The following is a 20,388-nucleotide window of genomic DNA, read 5'->3' on the forward strand; positions in this document are numbered from 1 at the left end:
TTTCGTAGAATCTCTAAATGCTCTTGTGACCGGCTGATGCTAGATGAGTTGGCATGGTAGCTATAAGGACAAAGGCGGATGACTAAATCTTAGCAGATACTAAGTTGGCATAGAAGAAAAAAAAGCTATGGGATTGACAGTAGGACATGGTTATCATGGAGGGATGAGGAGGATACAGGGCTTGATGGGTATAAGGGGCATTGAAGTACAGGGGCATAGATTAACATGGGTACAATGGGGCAGGTAGAGGGCAAGAGGTAGGATGTGGGTAATGAGGATTTAATTAGAATGAAATGTATTAGCATGGGGCTACAAAGGAGCAGGAAGTGGATATGGGGCATATATTGGCTTGGAGAGGAGAAGGGGTCATGGGTTGAATACAGGATGCATGGTGGCATGGATTAGTATGGATGGGGAAAGAAGACTGAGGGCTGGAGTGAAGTTTTGTTTTTTATTTATTTTTTCTTCCAAATTACAGTGATTCAGTGCCAAGGGAGGCCTTCCATCTTGGCAAACTGTGCCTTCTCTCCAGGGTCACACAGCCCAAACTCGAACACATCGTCCAGGCAACCATTCCCAAAGGTCGGGCTGGTGGGGCCAGGGATTCTCCAACACGACTGGGTGGGGCAGGGGATAAATAAAAAAAAGAGGATGGGATTGGGAGAGAGTCATGGAGATCAAAACACACAATAAGCATTTAGAGTAGGAGACACCAGGGGCCAGTATTGAGAAGCACCACAGGTACTCAGATTGCCAATACAACAAAAGTAGATGTCTGTATTCAGCTCCTTAGCCATTCTTCAGTGAAAAATTTTGAGATTGAAACTGAAAGAACAGTTTTAGGTCATCGCCTTTAGGATAAAGGGGCAGCAAATGTAAATCAGAGTTCAGGGGAAACTACTTCTCCCAAAAGGTCGTGAACCTGTGGAATTCCCGACCCCAAAGTGCAGTGGATGCTGGGACAAGTGAGTAAATTTAAGGAGGAGTTAGACAGATTTTTAATTGGTAATGGGTTGAAGGGATATGGGGAGAAGGCAAGAAAATGGGGGAGAAGAGCATATCAGCCATGATCGAATGGTAGAGCAGACTCAATGGGCTGAATGGCCTAATTCTGCTTTTCTGTCTTATAAACTTAGGAAAATGGGACAGTGAATTCGATGCTAGATGCCTGGAGGATCCCATTGGTGTCGAACCACGTGAACAAGATCTTCCTATCTTGTTGGCACGTGCCAGTCTTACCCACCAATTCAAAATGACTCTGTCCTCAGTCTGATGACCTCTCAACCCACCTCCGTACAGTGGTGGCTTGCTTACGATTCAAGGCACGTAACCTCGTCTAGTTTGCTAAATGACACCGAGGGCAGTAAGGAAAAGGACAGTTCTCTGGTCAAAGCGAAACCACGCAATGGTCCTCTTCCCAAGCCAGTTCAACCGGTTTCTAGTACCCACTGAGGACTGATTTACAAAGCCTACTCAATGTGTCAGCTTAATCTCAGCAACGCACAGGGTCAAAAAACGGAAAGCTAGCCGGGGAACATCACTGCAGCAGTTATAACCACCGAGTCCACTGTAGTTCTTATGGGAAGTGAAGCTGAACCGTCTCTAAGTGGGAGAGAGTTGAGCCTGACACACACACTAACACAGCTTGTAGTCATGCGAAGCTCCTGTATTATCTAGAGCTGAAAAATGTGTTGCTGGAAAAGCGCAGCAGGTCAGGCAGCATCCAAGGAGCAGGAGAATCGACGTTCCTGAAGAAGGGCTTATGCCCGAAACGTCGATTCTCCTGTTCCTTGGATGCTGCCTGACCTGCTGCGATTTTCCAGCAACACATTTTCAGCTCTGATCTCCAGCATCTGCAGCCCTCACTTTCTCCCTGTATTATCTAGCGTACTGGCTGAGGAATGGTGCCTGCATAAATCTTCACTGAAGAAAAAAAATACAAGTTGCTTTTTTTTTGCATATCATATGATGTATGAAATCATTCATGGCACTAATCAGGCATTCCTAACAGATGGAAGGGCTCCAAGCTCTTAAACAGTGCAGTGTTGATATTTTAAATTCAGGACTCTGGTGTTACTTTTATCGATCAATTTTTAAAGGAACAAATTCCAACAACTCAAATCTCAGAGCTTTGGCTTTGCCAAGCTTGCAGTTCTCAAAGCATCCAAACTATTTCCCTCCCCGCACTGACCTTTCCCACCAGCTTACTCCCAACTGACCCTTATCCTGGGCTGCAAGTCTACCCTTTCGGTTCCGAGCCCAAGTGACCTCAATCATCATCAAACCCAGGCACAAACCGCCCAATTTCAACAAGTGAACGGGTTTTGAGTAAGTTTTCATTTTACAAATAAAAAAAAGTGTCCTTATGTCCACATGCTGTTCAATTATCACAGATCATAGAATCTCTATAGTGTGGAAACAGGTCATTTGGCCCAACAAGTCCAACTGACCCTCCAAAGAGAATCCCAAGCAGACCCATTCCCCTAACCCATTATTCTACACTTACCCCTGACTAATGCACCTAACCTGTACATCCCTGAACACTATGGGCAATTTAACGTGGCCAATTCACCCTAACTTGCACATCATTGGATTGTGGGAGGAAACAGAAGAAACCCACACAGACATGGGGAGAATGTGCAAACTCCACACAGTCGCCAGAGGCTGGAATCGAACTTGGGTCCCTGACACTGCGAAGCAGTAGTGCTATAATTATGAAGTAATATGGCTTTATCCAGCCTTTTCCCAACATCCTGCCCTCAGTTATACAGTCAGAGTCATGCAGCTTGGAAAAAGACCTCTCGGTCCATACTGAACACAGTCTCAAACTAAACTAGTCCCACCTCCCTGCTCTTGGCCCATATCCCTCCAAACTCTTTCTGTTCATGTACTTATCCAAATGTCTTTTATATGTAACTGTATGCGTGTAACTTCCTCTGGAAGTTCATTCCACATGCGAAGCAGCTTGTGTAATAAATTAGCTCTTTACATCTTTTCTAATCTCTCTCCTCTCATCTTAAAAAATGTGCCCCCTAGTCTTGAAATCCCCCATCCTAGGGAAACAACACCTACCACTAACTCTATCTATGCCCCTCATGATTTTGCAAACCTCTATAAATGTCACCTCTCAACCTCTTCCACTCCAATAAAAAAGTCCCTCTGACAGACTTTCCTTCTTTCTCTCATGCAATAACCAGCACAATCCTGAACGATGCCTCAGTGGTTATCACTGCTGCCTCACAGCACCAACCCATCGGCCTGGGTTTGATTCCACCCTCAGGCGACTGTCTGTGTGGAGTTTGCACATTCTCCCCGTGTTTGCGTGGATTTGCTCCAGGAGCTCTGGTTTCCTCCCACAGTCCAAAGATGTGCAGGTTAGGTGAATTGACTGTGCAAAATTGCCCCATACCTGTTCAGGGATGTGTAGGTTAGGTGCATTAGCCAGAGGTAAATGTCGAGTAATTGAGTAAGGGAACGGGTCTGGGTGGATTATTGTTCAAAGTGTCAGTGTGGACTTGTAAGATCAAATGGTTTGTTCCCACACTGTAGGGATTCTATGATCCTGACCAGGATCAGCTACCTCAGCACAGACTAGATTCAAACTCAGAACAAAAACCAAAGTTTTTTTGGAACGCTGGAAACCAGCAACCAAGACCGATATTGCTGGAAAAGCTCAACAGGTCTGGCAACATCTATGGAGAGAAATCAGTGTTAACGTTTCGGGAAAAGTGACGTTTCTTCAGAAGAGGCAGAAGGGGCTGAAGAAGGGTCCCTGGATCTGAAACATTAACCCTGCTTTCTCTCCAGATGCTACCAGACCTGTTGAGTTTTCTTTTCCAGCAATTTCTGTAGATTCAAACCCAGGAGTTTAACCAAATGAAACTTTTGAGGCAGTTTTTTAAAAAAGAAATAAAACTGCCCAATAAATCCAAACATAATGAAGCATCATAGGGACAAAGGATCATTAAAAAATAAATCTCTTATTCACAGCTTTCAGATGTCTGAGAGCACTACTTCCAAATTGAAATCACTACTGCATTATGGGAATCTAAGCAGCCAATTTACATAGAGTTAGCTCCCACAAACAGCAATGTAACAGTGACAGGATAGTCTTTTTTTTGGTGATTTGATTGAGGGACAAATACTGGCCAGGAATAATTCCACTGCTCTTCTTTGTAACAATGTGCAGAATTTTTTATTTCCACTTGAACAGGCCTCGATCTCAGCCATCTTATCCGAAACACAGCACGTCTGACAATGTGACATACAGTCACCAGTGCACCGCAGTAACTCTGTGCATTAATAATCTCCAAAGAGACTAACTGTAAACTAACCATGAATTGTGGTGTCCTACAGGATTCACCCTAACCCTAAAAGATACTGTGGCAGAGAGCTGGCTAAGTATACATCAGTATGTTCCCTGTAAGTGTTAGCAGGTCAACACTTGTGAGCAGAATCAAGCAGACTTTCATACAAGATCTCATCTCAGTTCATTGTGAAGCTAAAATAAAGACTGATTGTTCAGTGAATTAGTTTTAGCCAAGATTGCAAGTCTTAATTGTTCCTCCTCACTTGTCTCAATTTTCCCTTCCCCTTTGTAATTTTCAAAATTTAACTATTTTCTCCCCTTTTCTCTGCACAATAAAATAAATTGTTTTCAATCTTTAACCACATGGCTGATTTTCCTTAATTTTGATTGGTCATATTCTAAGTGTACTGAAGTATTTTTCCCCCAAAATAATAATTTTCTAAGGTTGTGAACCAATGTTACAAAGGAGAGCTCTGCGTGTGATTCATGGTTGTATTTTAATGCTGCGAGTTCCACAACAAAGCCAATCAATAGCCTTGACCAGGAGAACTGACCTAGAACTTGAGCCAGTCCGCATGTTTTGTTTTTATTCATGCAACAAGGAAGTGTTGCCAAGCAACTAACTTTGCTGTTGAGTCAGGAGTCCCAACAGTGACCAAACATCCTTACTCCTCCTTAGCTCTGACTGGGTCAAAAGGTGAATATCATTTGTCGGGAGTTTCTCCTGCCCTGGCTTTAGTATTATCGAGCTGCCTCAGGAAGAAGCTATCACACTGACACTTGATGAACCAACCCTAAAGGGCACTCATTCAACGCTCTTCAGAAAGTCAACAACAGGGAAACTCTTCTTCAAACAGTTAAACCTGACGTCATGTCGAGCCTCTCCAGGACGTTGGTGAGGCCTCTTCTGGAATACTGTATGCAGTTCTGGCCATCCTGTTACAGGAAGGATATTATTAAACCAGGAGAGGGTTCAGAAAAGATAACCAGGATGCTGCTGGGAATGGAGGTTTTGAGTTTTAGGGATAGTCTGGGGTTTGAATTGAATTGAATTTATTGTCACGTGTACCGAGGCAGAGTGAAAAGCTTTGTCTTGCAAGCAATACAATCAGATCACAGAGTTAAGTAGTTAGAAGACTTCTTTCACTGGAGCATAGGAGATTGAGGGGAGACCTTATTGAGGTTTATAAAATCATAAGGGGCATAAATAAGGTGAATGACAAGGGTCTTTTCCAGAGGGTGGGGAGTGGTAAAAATGAGAGACCATATTTTTAAGCCAAGAGGAGAAAGATTTTAAAAGAACACGAGGGGCAACTTTACTTTACCCAGAGTGGTTTGTGTGTGGAATGAACTGCCAGAGGAAGTGGTGGATATGGGTACAGTTACAAAGTGTAAAAGACTGTTCGCCGAGCTGGGAATTGGTGTTGCAGACGTTTCGTCCCCTGTCTAGGTGACATCCTCAGTGCTTGGGAGCCTCCTATAAAGCGCTTCTGTGATGTTTCCTCTGGCATTTATAGTGATTTGTACTTGCCGCTTCCGGTTGTCAGTTCCAGCTGTCCGCTGCAGTGGCCGGTATATTGGATCCAGGTCGATGTGTTTATTGATTGAATCCATGGATGAATATCATGCCTCTAAGAATTCCCTGGCTGTTCTCTGTTTGGCTTGTCCTATAATAGTAGTGTTGTCCCAGTCGAACTCATTTTGCTTGTCATTGCAGCGGACAGCTGGAACTGACAACCGGAAGCGGCAGGTACAAATCACTATAAATGCCGGAGGAAACATCACAGAAGCGCTTCACAGGAGGCTCCCAAGCACTGAGGATGTCACCTAGACAGGGGACGAAACGTCTGCAACACAAATTCCCAGCTCGGCGAACAGAACCACAACAACGAGCACCCGAGCTACAAATCTTCTCCCAAACTTTGAAGTGTAAAAGACATTTGGATAAGTTCATGAATAGGAAAGGTTTGGAGGGATATGGGCCAGGAGCAGGCAGGTTTATCTTGGGAATAGAGTCGGTGTGGACTGGTTGGACCGAGGGGTGTGTTGCAGGACCCTAGGACAGAGGCAGCAGCCAGTGTGAAACCAAGGCAAGTTAATATCTTTGCACGATCAACATTGACGTTCACAGAGAGAAAAAAACAGATTGTAAAATACCCAAACCTCTCACTGGAACTAATGACAAGGTCAAAGGTCAGTCTTAATGAAACAGAAGCAACAAAGGAAACTTAATTGTCTTCTGATTCCCTTCATGTTCCTCTTCGGTGTTTTGCTGTTTAAAGCACATTGTCTCTAGGCTCATTATGAGAGATACTGAAAACTAAGTAGTACAATCCGAGAGAGCTGCCCAGTGCCTCTGTTCGCTCAAACACCATCATTTACCCTGACAGCGGGCACATTTGCAAATTGGTTGATGCATTCCCCGATGTCGCAAAGTACTTCATGCAGGAAGAGACTAAAATTGCTCGTCTCGTTACCTCCTCTGGTCGACTGAGTACGTGGCCCTCTGGACCGCTGATCCCCATCTCCAGCAAGCGTTTCTGTTCCTGTAACAAAGGGAAACAAACCATGTATGGTAAGCACTGCTGAGTGAAATTCTCTGATGAGGAGCATTTAATGAGACATGCAAATCTCAAAATTGAAAAGAATGGTGGGGGTGGGGGTGGGGTTGGGAGCGGGTGGAAGACAAAAAAGGTCCATCAAGTTCAGCCTTCACCAACTTAACTCCCCCACCTCACCCAATCCCCCCATAATCCAATAATTAAGTTATTGACTAATCCAAATGGTCAATCTCTATCAATGTGTGCATAATAGTCAGTCAAAACTGAGGGAAATCTCAAAAAGGTGGAGAGAATAAAGAACAATACAGCCCAGGAGCAGGCCCTTCGGCCATCCAAGACTGCGCTGACACATTTTGCCCTTCCATATTAAAACTGCCTTCACTGACAGAATTCTCTATTCCCTTCCTACTCATGTATTCGTCCAGGTTTTTCCTGAATGCTGTTGTGTCTGCTTCCACCACTTCCTCTGGCAGCACGCTCCAGGCACTCACCACCCTTTGTGTGAAAAATGTGCCTTGCACATCTCTTTTAAACATCCCCCCCCCTCGCACCTTGAACCTGTGTCCCCTAATAATTGACCCCTCCACCCTGAGAAAAAGCCTCATAACTTTCCACTCTATCCATGCCATTGACAATCTTAGAAACTTCTGTCAGGAAGCTTTGCGAAGAGCACTGAACTTGCCACACTGACATAAACTACATCAGATTGGCTGGTGCTCTCAGAGGCTGGACTTGCACCTGAGAAAGCGGTGACCTTCAGCCAAGAAACATTCCTCTAAGTGTTTCCCAACGATTCAACCCAAAGTCTCAACGCACTGACCTGGGCAATGATATCTCCATTCTCCGCGTGGACTTGCATTATCCCTCCAAGGTCTCCCATGTACTTGCAGATATCATAGAGCTGGAAAGGGATTGGAAAAAAAACACCAAAATGAAATGTTTGCAACAGGTTCAGCAATGGATTGCAACATCCCCTGTTCCACCAGATGGATAAGTGTCTCCTCATTTACACAAGCAGCCCACAGTCTCTGGCAGGAAATGGGGAATTCAAGAGATTTCATTTCCCCCTTGACTCCCTCAGCTCTCCCTCCCATCCTATGACTTAAATTAAAGCAGTACAGGACCGGAGAAGAAAGGCATTAATTAAGTACAGATAAAATTCTTCCCTTTGGTGTTGAGTCAACCATTTCTCCACAACCTGCAACATCCTCAGTGTTTCCTACAATTTACCCCTCCTCTGGGACTAGTCAATAAGGCCAAAGTCCTACTCGGAGAAAGTGAGGACTGCAGATGCTGGAGATCAGAGTGCGGTGCTGGAAAAGCACAGCAGGTCAGGCAGCATCCGAGGAGCAGGAGAGTCAGTGTTTCGGGCACAAGCCCTTCATCAGGAATCCTACTCTCGTGTTTATATTTCGGAGGTGCGGTATACCTACCGTCCGGTCTAAAACTTTTCCCACTTCTCCTTTTCCACGGGTAGGACCGGTGGAGAAGGGGAGGGAGGGAGTGCCTAAGACCACCTTAGCTATCTAGCCAATGACATGGGAACGCCATCAGCTACAAACAACAGGGTCCACTGAGCTCAGCCTTCACCAACTTACCCACCTCCCCACTACACCCCCATAATTAAGTTACTGACGAATTAGTGGGTAGCACGGTGGTTAGCACTGCTGCCTCACAGCGCCGGAGATCCGGGTGCAATTCCCGCCTCAGGCGACTGACTGTGTGGAGTTTGCATGTTCTCCCCGTGTCTGCGTGGGTTCCCTCCGGGTGCTCCGGTTTCCTCCCACAGTCCAAAGATGTGCAGGTCAGGTGAATCGGCCATGCTAAATTGCCCATAGTGTTAGGTAAGGGGTATGGGTGGGTTGCGCTTCGGTGGGTCGGTGTGGACTTGTTGGGCCGAAGGGCCTGTTTCCACACTGTAATGTAATCTAATCTAAAGTGGTCAATCTCCAAATGCCCCACCATCCTGGCTCCAAAGTATATTCTTGCTCCTTCACTGTTACGTGTCAACATCCTGAAGCACACTCCCCACCAACAATGCATGGGCTCCTATAAGGACGACAGCAGTTTAAGTTGACAGCTCACCATTACCTTCTCAGGGTCAGTTAAGAATGAGCAATAAATACTGGCCCAGTCAGCAACACCCACAGCCCCTGAATGAGTTAAACCATCCTCCACTGCCCTCAATGATGTAATGGGTTCCAATGACTGAGTCACCAAAAGGAATCAGTCACTGTACAACATCAACAGAGGTCTGGAATAGTGCCTTCCCAAGGTTAGGCACACCCAACATTGGTATCACTCACTGGAAAATGCAGAAGTCCGGGCTCAGTTTAGTCAGGACCTCCTCTCGATTTTGCTGGAACTTGCTGGCTAATCTCCGTGATAACATGGGGAGCCCAGCATCAGAAACACGCAGGATAATGGTTTCTACAAAACAGTGAGCAAATGCCCCACACTTGCGAGAAACAGGCTGTCTCTCCACAGGCAGCCACCACCCTGGACTGGCTTAACTCATCCAGTCCAATGAGAAACAGAACACACACCCACATTAAAAACACGTGTTGGGTTTGCATTCCAGCAAGGTGATGGAATTACTTCAGAAGCTGCATTTAACGGCAATGAAATGCCAAAACCTCCCTCATGCTCTGTTACCTTTTCCATTTTGAACCCAAGATTAAATATCCCCAAAATGCACATGGTTAGCCTTGTGTCAAAGAACTAGTCTAACACTGAGCTGTGTCCAATGCTCAGGTGGCCACGTCACCCTCCTTGTAATTCTCCAAGTGGGGGTCTGTGCAAAAAAAAAAGGGCCCTGGGATTATTTGAAAGGAAGTGAGGCCTGGTATCTCAGGAGCTTGTTGCATAGAATCCCTCAGTGTGGGAGCAGACCATTTGGCCATTCGAGTCTACATCAACCCTCTGAAGAGCTCCCCACCCAATTGCTGTAACCCCACATTTCCCATGGCTAATCCACCTAGCCTGCACATCCCTGGACAACATGGGCAATTTAGCCAGGTCAATTTACTTAACCTGCACATCTTTGGACCGTGGGAGGAAACTGAAGTGCTCAGAGGAAATGCACGCAGACACAGGGAGAATGTGCAAACTCCACACAGACAGTTGCTCAAGGCTGGAATCGAACTTGGGTCCCAGGCACTATGAGGCAGCAGTGCTAACCACTGAGCCACCATGCCACCCAGTATATTACTGGTGGAAGGCCCTGGAGCAACTTACGAGAGGATGGAAGGACAAAAAACTTAAGTTACTATTTCAGAATTAGGTTGACAACTGTAAATTTTCATACAAGCTGGCCAGATGTGCCATAGAAGGCAGTAACTAATACTGTGACCCCTCAGGATGATCAGGCAATAAAGAATTTGAACATTGTAGAATCTCAGGATGACTCCAAATCAGTGTCCTTCAAAGGTACAATGTGGATATCGTGCTATTGAGACGGAGATACTCACAACTGAAGCCACGGAATAGGAGAACTGGTTTCACATTGTAAAAAGAAATCTTTACCTCAGCATTGGACATCTGATATAAATCTTTGTAAGCCATGTAGACAAGGAAGGAGTTCACACCTGTCAGTAATAAAACACAGACACAGCTTCAAAATGTCGTTAAATAAAACTGGAATAAAATACATTGTGAAAGGGAGCAAAAGCCATTTCGAAACTAAACTACAATCTGCTATACAAATGTGTTGATTAAGGAATGGTTACTTTATACCAAAAGTATTCCTGATTTTGCCCGAAACGTCGATTTTCCTGCTCCTCGGATGCAGCCTGAACTGCTGTGCTTTTCCAACACCACTCTAATCCAGAATCTGGTTTCCAGCATCTGCAGTCATTGTTTTTACCGACCAAAATAACCATAGTTGTTCCACGAAAATAAATTTTGAAAGTCATTTCAAATTGTGCTGCTCATAAGTGCTGGATTGACACAGTGATTCAACAAGTGTTTAGTTAAACTTTTCCCAACTGACTACTCTAAAGCAGACCTCATTCCTGATAAAGGGCTCATGCCCGAAACGTCAATTTTCCTGCTCCTCGGATGCTGTCTGAGCTGCTGTGCTTTTCCAGCAACATTCTGATCTCGACTCTTAAATGTGTTAAGGAACACCGTAAATTGTAGCTTTGCTCGGCATTAAGTTATACCCATTTTTATGATGCTGAAAAATCATTTTTCATATAATTGCAAATTTTGACGTCTCCCACCCCCCAAAAAACATAAAAAAGGCAGAGGCAATGGTTTAGTGGTATTATTAATTCAGAAATTCAGCTAATGTTCCGGGAACCTGGGTTCGAATCCTGTCATGGTAGACGGTGGATTTTGAATTCAATAATAATCTGGAATTACGAATCTACTAATGACCATGAAGCCATTGTCGATTGTCAGGAAAAACCCATCCGGGGTCACTCATGTTCTTCAGGGAAGGAAATCTGCCATCCTCACCTGGCCTGGCCTACATGTGACTCCAGACCCACTGCAATGTGGGTGACTCTCACCTGCCCTCTGAAATGGTCTAGCAAGCCATTCAGTTCAAAGGCAACTAGGAACAGGCAATAAATGCTGGCCAGCCAGCCACACCCACGTCCCATGAGTGAATATAGAAAACATCCCGATTATTTCAGCTATGACTGGTGTTAGAATTTTGTAACCACACAAACGCACGCATCAATTGCAGAAACCTTACAATTCAGGGCTAAAGATCAGAGGCAAATGTGCTGGGCTGCAAATAATGAGAGCGTTTAAGACACACCCGTCCTTGGCATCAATCGCAAATCACATTACAAAATTGCGACTATACACCATCACGTCAGAGAGACACTTTTACACTAAGAACAAAACAGCACAGAAACAGGCCCTTCGGCCCTGCAGGCCAGTGCTGACACATTTTGCCCTCCCATTCGAAAACTGTCTTCACTTACAGGATGTTATGACCTGCTTTTAAGTCAACACTCGTTTTTTTGAGAGAGGATGAGACTTCAAACTTCAACTTTCGCACTTTAATCGACAGTACTTTTCTGAAACTTCTTTTAAATCAGGTTTGAAAATGCTGCCAATTAAGTTAAATATCTATAGCCTTAAAATGCATTGAATATTCTTGCAACAAATTAAAGGACAATTTGTTAACTGACTGCAGGCTTGCTTTGCTGAAGTATGTTGCAGCAATATTTTAAATGTTTTCCTTTCAAATATTTATTTATATTTAAATATTTATATTTGAATATTTATATTCAAATATTTCATAAATAAATAATATTTCCCATTTCCACACAACATGCTCAGCGTTACTTTAGAAATCACTTTTCACTGAATAATTCATGGTGGGCCTATTACGCTTTAAATGGTACCATCTGCGACCAGCTTTCAAAACACATCAGCAATACAAGAAGCTTATCTCTCAATTCACAGACTGGGCATCACTATGGCACAAACACAACCATAACTATATACAGGCATAATGCAGATGTCTGCGCTACATTGTCAGACTGGATAAGGGGATGCAGTGGTGAGAAATACAAAGGAGGGGTCCTGATTTCAGACACCTGAAAAAGGACAGGGGAGAAACTAGAAAAGAGGAGGCCTAGACAGAGAGGGGAAAACCAAAGGCCAGAGAGAAGGGGACTGGGAATTAGGGGGACTCAAGCCCAGTGGACAACGAAGAATGTTACCTCAGAGTGCAACAGGATCTTGAGCAGATGAGCCAATGGGCTGAGGAGTGGCAGATGGGGTTTAATTTAGATAAAATGTGAGGTGCTACATTTTGAAAAGGCAAATCAGGGCAGAACCTGTACACTTAATGGTAAGGTCCTGGAGAGTGTTGCTGAACAAAGAGACCGTGGACTGCAGGCTCATAGTTCTTCGAAAGTGGAGTCTCAGAGAGATAGGATAGTGAAGGCGGCGTTTTTTGGTCCGAGCATTGATTTTAGGAGTAGGGAGGTCATGTTGAGGCTGTACAGGACATTGGTTAGGCCACTCTTGGAATATTACGTGCAATTCTGGTCTCCCTCCGAGAGAAAGGATACAGTGAAACTTGAAAGGATTCAGGAAAGATTTATAGGAATGTTGCTAGGATTGCAACATTTGGACTAAACAGAGAGGTTGAATAGGCTGGGACTCTTTTCCCTGGAACATCAGAGGCTGAGGGGTGACCTTACAGAGGTTTATAAAATCATGAGGGGCATGGATAGGATAAACAGACAAGGACTTTGGGGGAGTCCAAAACTAGAGGGCATAGGTTTAGGATGAGAGGGGAAAAATTTAAAAGGGACCTAAGGGGCAACTTTCTCATGCAAAGGGTGGCGCGTATATGGAATGAGCTGCCAGAGGAGGTGGTGTACGCTGGTACAATTACAACATTTAAAAGGCATCTGGATGGGTAGAGGAATAAGAAGGTTCCAGGGGGATATGGGCCAAGGGCTGGCAGGTGGGACTAGATTGGGTTGGGATATTTGGTTGGCATGGACGGGTTAGACCAAAGGGTCTGATTTTGTGCTGAACATCTCTATGACTCAAGAGCTAGGGCAAGACAAATCAGAAAGGTTAAGGGTTGAAGGGAGTTGATAACCAAGGGCTGTGCACAACGGAATCAGGAGCTGAACAGGAAATATTCACCACCTGGATCCAATCGCAGCTCCCTGGGTTAGCTGCTGCCAGCTTTTCTGTCACTTGGGAATCCGAATCCTCCAAAGTTAGACTTCAATGATGTAAATTAACAGCATTTTCCCTTCAGTAGCTGCAGTGTGTGCGTTGGCTGCAAGATACACTGCAACAACTCAAAGGCTCCTTCAACAGCACCTTTCAAACCTGTGCCCACTGCCATCTGGAAGGACAAGATCAGCAGGTACATGGGAACACCACAGCCTACAAGCTCCTCTCCAAGACACACAGTGGCCTGACTTGGGAAATACATTGCCGCTCCCTCAGTCCTTCAGGACTCACTCCCCAACAGTCACGATCCCCATTTGCTCCACCTGTGAAAAATCTCACAGTGGCTTCCTATCAGATCGATGTTGTGAAACTTAAAAGGTTTCGGAAAGGATGTTGCCAGGGTTGGAGAGTTTGAGTTACAGGGCGAGAAGCTGAATAGGCTGGAGCGGTTTTCCCTGGAATGTCGCAGGCTGAGAGGTGATTTTATAGAGGTTTATAAAATCATGAGAGGCATGGATAGGATAAACAGACACGGTCTTTCCCCCTGGGGGTGGGGGAGTCCAGAACTAGAGGACATAGGTTTAGGGTGAGAGGGGAAAGATATAAAATAGACCAAAGGGGCAACCTTTTCATGCAGAGGGTGGTACATGTGTGAAATGAGCTGCCAGAGGAAGTGGTGGAGGCTGACACATTTACAACATTTGAAAGGCATCTGGATGGGTATATGAATAGGAACAGTTTAGAGTGATATGGGCCAAATGCTGGCAAATGGGACTAGATTAGGTTAGGATATCTGGTTGGACCGAAGGGTCAGTTTCAGTGCTGTACATCTCTATGACGGGATGATTGCTGTGAAGGTGAGTTTGGGTCAGGATTTAGGTTTCTAATGGTTTAATCCCTCACCCAATTGATGATGCTGTCACTTTAAAAGGTTATTTTGTCTTTTTGAAGAGAAGTTGGAAAGGTAGAGATGCTGTACTGGCTATTGAAGACAACTTAAGTAACAAACATGTGAGGCTTTTAGGATGGTTTTTATTTTGGAAGAATCTGAACAATGGCAGCAGATTGAACAGGCTGTTCCATTAATTTTTTGGCTGTAGCAGTCAGAAGCTGTTAGGGGTCTCCGAAAAAGCGGGAAGTTTCAGTAATTTATTCCTATCTGCTTCACTCTCTGAATTCTCTGTTCCTGTTTATTCCTCCTGGATTGGAAAACTGCATGTGAGAATCTGTGTCTGAATTTACCTTTTTGCCAAGTGGGTGAGTTTACGGGATGTTTCTACATTGGAACAGTTGATTAGTAACAGGTATTATATCGATTATTCAGTTATGTTTTCTGATAATTAAGTTATTTTAAATTGCTCTTTCTTTTGTTTTTATATTAACCACAGTGTTTAAAATAAATTATGTTTTGCCTAACGTGGAGTAGTTTGAACAGTCATTGCATCGGGAACATGACACTTCACATTTGGCTTTAAAAGAAAGAAAAGGTTAGGGTCTCGGCTACCTTCCTAAAATATTTTGAGGGTCAATTCCCCCTCAAACCCATACAATCACCAAATATAGGAGTAAGAAGCCACCATTCCATTCCTCAAGCCTATCCACCTTTCAATAAGATAGTGGCTGAAATGAATGCAGTCTTAATCTCACTTTTCTGTCTGGTAGTCTCCGTACACTTTGAAGAGAAAGTGAGGTCTGCAGATGCTGGAGATCAGAGCTGGAAATGTGTTGCTGGAAAAGCGCAGCAGGTCAGGCAGCATCCAGGGAACAGGAGAATCGACGTTTCGGGCATAAGCCTGAAGAAGGGTTTAAGCCTGAAGAAGGGCTTATGCCCGAAACGTCGATTCTCCTGTTCCCTGGATGCTGCCTGACCTGCTGCGCTTTTCCAGCAACACATTTCCAGCTCCGCACACTTTGAAGCCTGTTTATTAAAACTCAGACTCAGTGTTCAGCCGATTTACTAAAGCAGTCATTACTGCTCTCCAGGGAAGAAAATGCAGAAGACAAACAACCCTCAAAGAAATTTCTCCTCTCCCAGAGGATAAACCTTGGGTTCTGACAAACGACATACAGTCAGTTCACGTAATAACGCGATGGTCGTGTCCTTGAGCAACCCAGCGTTATAGAAAGATTGCACCTTAAGAAACAGTGCTTGAAGTGTTGGTGATGTAATCATGTTACAGTCAACACTCATTTTAAAAGTTTGCGCTTTAGAAACAGTGCCCCCAAATCATCAATCACGTTACAGCGAATTTGCATTAATGAAACACGTGTTACAACAGAGCAACCTGTATGCTGGTCCAACTCACCTTGATTGCCTCAAAATGGACGTCTAGAAAGCTCCTCTTCAAATATCAATAGTTTTTAATATGTTTTCCTTGTTTTTGAACTGTGCCCCAAATTCCAATTTCCCCTACGAGGGTAGAGTGACCTAGTATCCTAGGATTTGAAGGACTGGCCTATATTGGTGGCCGACCTTCAGGCCCAGAGGGAAAGGCCAGTTGCAAAGAGGACAGTTACACTTGGAAATGAACATACTGGTCACACTGAAGCTCCAAAAAGTACATCTTGAAGTAGGCAAAACGGGTTGGATCAGTACATGGAATCCTTACAGTGTGGAAATAGGCTGTTTCGCTCACCAAGCCCAGACTGACCCTCCAAAAAAAACATCCAACCCAGACCTACCCTCTCCCTGAAACCCCACATTTCTAACAGCTAACCCACCTAGCTTGCACATCCCTAGAGACAAGCATGGCCAATCCACCTTAACCTTTGGATTGTGGGAGGAAACCAGAGCACCTGGAGGAAGCCCATGCAGACACGAGGAGAATGTGCAAACTCCACACAGACAGTCACCTGAGGCTGGAATCCAACCCAGTGCCTGGCGATGGGAGGCAGCAGTGCTAACCACTGAGCCACTGGGCCACCCTGATAAGACCATAACACATAGGAGCAGAAGTTAGGCCATTCAGCCCATTGAGACTGCTCCACCATTCAATCATGGCTGATAGGTTTCTCAACACCATTCTCCCGCTTTCTCCCCCGTAACCCTTAATCCCATTGATACTCAAGAACTTGTCTCAGTCTTAAATATACTCAATGACCTGGCCTCCACAGCCTTCTGTGGCAATGAATTCCATAGATTCACCACTCTCTAGCTAATATAGCATCTGCAATTTTTGCTGATTCTTTCTCCTCACTTCCGTGTCGAAACATGCTAGTTGCTGGGATGCCCTGTCTCTTTTGGCCTTTAGCTTGACGAAGCAGGAAACATCCACTCCAACACCCCCTCCCCCTCCCCCTCCCCCCAGACAGCACCCATCCCTGGCTCATAATCTCCTCCATACTGTCATGTCCTTCTTTTACTTCTGGAGAGTTTTGGTCACTGTGCATGAAGGGAAGTATCTTTCATCATCAATCCTGCCCTGCACCCTCCTAACGGTATAGATTTCCATAAAGACAACCCTACTTCTGCGATCTGTACAGGTTCAACATTTTCCTTAAAAAGACAACATCTTCACTCCAGCAAAAAAGGTGAACCTGCTCTGAGCCATTCCCAATGCAAGTATAGACTGAGATCAAACTGTACACAATACTCCAGTTGCTGACTCACAAGTAACCCTGTACAGTTGTATCAAGACTCCGCTATTTTTTAATCACCCATTTCCCTTGCAATAAAACCCAGGTTTTCCATTTTCCCTTATTTGCTGCACCTGCATGCTAACTGTCTGCAATTTGTGGTTGAAAAACTCCTTCCCTCCAATTTTGGTGTTTAGAATTTAAGTGGGCGGCACGGTGGCTCAGTGGTTAGCACTGCTGCCTCACAGCGCCAGAGACTCGGGTTCAATTCCCGCCTCAGGCGACTGACTGTGTGGAGTTTGCACGTTCTCCCCGTGTCTGCGTGGGTTTCCTCCGGGTGCTCCGGTTTCCTCCCACAGTCCAAAGATGTGCAGGTCAGGTGAATTGGCCACGGTAAATTGCCCGTGGTGTTAGGTGCAGGGGTAAATGTAGGGGAATGGGTCTGGGTGGGTTGCGCTTCAGCGGGGCGGGGTGGACTTGTTGGGCCGAGGGGCCTGTTTCCACACTGTAAAGTAATCTAATCTAATCTAATCTAATATCCTAGGGTACACATCAGGTCAGCTTTGCAAGTTTACCAAGTGCTCCACTTAACTTGGCCCTTTGGGTCCTGTGAAACAATGAATGATTTCTTTGGTGAACAGGAAAGGGCAGAACCTTGAATCAATCCGCTGACACACTGTACAGGCTTTGGAAACTCACTGTGCAATGCCAAACTACTGCGCCAGCATATGTCACACCATAGAAATATAGTACAGGCGGGCATTCAGCCTATTATGACTGAGCTCTCTCTCCAAAGCCACCAAATTAGTCCCGCTCCACTCCTTTTTCTGCACAATAACCCAAGGAATTATCCTTTTATTTAATTTCGTTTTGAAATCTGATTCAACCCTAGCATTCCAGATGAGATCTACTCACTCCGTTAATAAACTGGCATCCCCCTTCCGCTATCCTGCAGTTCCTGACTTCCCTAGCACTGGAAACGTCCACTCCCTTTACAGAGGTGTACAGCACAGAGGAGGCCCTTCGGCCCACTAAGTCTGCACTGTTTATAAACTTCATCAATAGATGAATGAGCTGTTGGTGAAAAATCATTCACCATAACAAGATTCTCACAGAGTCAGGTCTATGATGCTTGTGCTGCTGGTTAAGCTATTACAGAGGAACCTCGGTTATCCGGCATTCAATTATCTGAACAAAATACTCCCCACTCGAATCATTCGGATAATAGAGGTTCCTCTGCAGCAATACAGCAATATTGTTCTGATTATCCCAAATGTTTGGTTGCAATCCCAGACTAGGCTCATCTCATTCAGATTCTTCAGCAGGCCCCACCTACATCGTGGGAAATCTCTTAAAAGACTGTGTAGTGTCTCTGGTAAAATAAATAATAGGATGGTGGGAGATTGGTTGAGAGAGATTTGTTGGTGGTGGTGGTGGTGGTGATGGTGGGGTGGGGGGGAGGGGGGGGGGAAGGTGTGGAAGAGGCAGAGTAAGGGGGATGGAGGCAAAGTATTGATTTATTGTTGCCAGATGGACTAAGGTACAGTGGTAAGTGTTGTTTTGCGTCCTATCCAGGCACAGTGTACCATAAATTGTGTATCAGCATAGCAGAACAAATTGTAGTATACAGTGGTTTTGCTGTAGAGGAGGTGGCGAGGGCAAGGTGGGAGGGAAAGGCGGAGGGGGGGGGGGGGGGGGAGACGGGGAGAGGAGAGGGTCAAGATTAACATGCAGGAGGTCAGTTCAAAAGTGTGATAACAGTGGGGAAAAAGCTGTTCATAAATCTATTTGTACATCTATTCAAACTCTAATATCTTCTCTCTGATGGAAGAGGTTGGGAGAGAGTATAACCGGAGGAGAGGAGAGGGAGCCAGAGTGGGGGAAAGGAAGTGAAGGAGGGAGACAGGCAGAGTAGGGGGGAGGGAGTAAAGGAAGGAGGGAGGGAAGGAGGGAGGGAAGGAGGGAGGGAAGGAGGGAGGGAAGGAGGGAGGGAAGGAGGGAGGGAGGGAGGGAGGGAGGGAGGCAGAGTGGGAGGAGGGAGGGAGGGAAGGAGGCAGAGGTGGGGAGGGATGGGGGCAGAGTGGAGGGAGGGAGATAAACACAGAAAATTAAGTGTAAAGTTTAAGACACACAGAAATTACAATGTATAGAGACAGAGATAGTTGGACCAAGAGACAATGAGGAACAAATGAAGGGCTTCAAAAAAAAAAAATCAACCACTCTGTAAAGAAGTGAATTGATCAGCACCAATGGGAAAGGCTAAAAAGATAAGAAGACAGGAGTCACATCAAAGGCTGCTGATCCAATAATGGCACTATAAACCGACAGCTAAAAGGAAGTTATTTCTAATGAGTGTTTTCTGTGAACTTAACACATTAATCAGATATAGACGCAGAACAGAAACAGTGTGTGCTGTTAGCTATTAAACACACCTTTCTCTTTCACAAGAGTCTGGAGTTCTTCTTTCACACCCTCATTCCAGTCGGTGATATCCACGTGCAGTGCGTAATCACAGCACGATTTGCTGTCCGCCCACTCCCGCCATTTCTCATAGGCACCGAGGACACTGCTCTCAGGCTCAGGAACCACGTGGTCAACTGTGGAGACAGGAAAGGAGACATCTCATCAGTACCTGGCACCAGCAACAGTCCACACACACTCACTTATGCTGCATCCTTTCTTACCTGATCATAAAAGACAGAAATAGGCCATTTAGTCCATCAAGTCTGCTCTCCCATCGTCATAGAATCCCTACAGTGTAGAAACACGCTCTTCAGCCCAACACTGACCCTCCAAAGGATAACCCACCCAGAACCATTCCCATATCCTACATTTATCCCTGACTTATTCACTTAACCAACACATCCCTGAACATTATGGGCAATTTAGCATGGCCAAACCACGTAACCTGCACAGCTTTGGATTGTGAGAGGAAACTGGAGCACCTGGAGGAAACCCACGCAGACACAGGGAGAATGTGCAAACTCCACACAGACAGTCGCCTGAAACTGGATTCGAACCCAGGTCCTGGCGGTGAGGCAGCAGTGCTAACCACTGAGCCGCCCAAGTTAAATTTCAATTTAAAACTCAAACAACACCAGGCTATAAGGCGAAAGTGAGGACTGCAGATGCTGGAGATCAGAGTCTAGATTAGAGTGGTGCTGAAAAAGCACAGCAGGTCAGGTAGCATCTGAGGAGCAGGAAAATTAATGTCAAGAGAGAAAACGCAGGAAAATCTCAGCAGGTCTGGCAGCATCTGTAAGGAGAGAAAAGAGCTGA

General features: G+C 45.2%; 1 protein-coding gene across 4 annotated transcripts in view; it reads right to left on the reverse strand.

Annotated features, from left to right (window-relative positions):
• LOC122556804 (dihydropyrimidinase-related protein 3-like) overlaps positions 1 to 20,388 on the reverse strand; it is a 270,164-nt gene that overhangs the window by 97,937 nt on the left and 151,839 nt on the right. For all 4 annotated transcript variants that reach the window (XM_087995490.1, XM_087995488.1, XM_087995487.1 and 1 more), the window contains exons 4-7: positions 19,542 to 19,706; positions 10,396 to 10,457; positions 7,691 to 7,771; positions 6,787 to 6,855 (exon numbers count right to left, since the gene is read on the reverse strand). In XM_087995490.1, the coding sequence (XP_087851616.1) occupies positions 6,787 to 6,855; positions 7,691 to 7,771; positions 10,396 to 10,457; positions 19,542 to 19,706 (377 nt within the window). The remainder of the gene's footprint in view (positions 1 to 6,786; positions 6,856 to 7,690; positions 7,772 to 10,395; positions 10,458 to 19,541; positions 19,707 to 20,388) is intronic.

The sequence above is a fragment of the Chiloscyllium plagiosum genome, unplaced genomic scaffold, assembly GCF_037043375.1.
Source record: "Chiloscyllium plagiosum isolate Xiang-an unplaced genomic scaffold, Cpla_swu_hap1 HiC_scaffold_16, whole genome shotgun sequence".
Taxonomy (NCBI): domain Eukaryota; kingdom Metazoa; phylum Chordata; class Chondrichthyes; order Orectolobiformes; family Hemiscylliidae; genus Chiloscyllium; species Chiloscyllium plagiosum.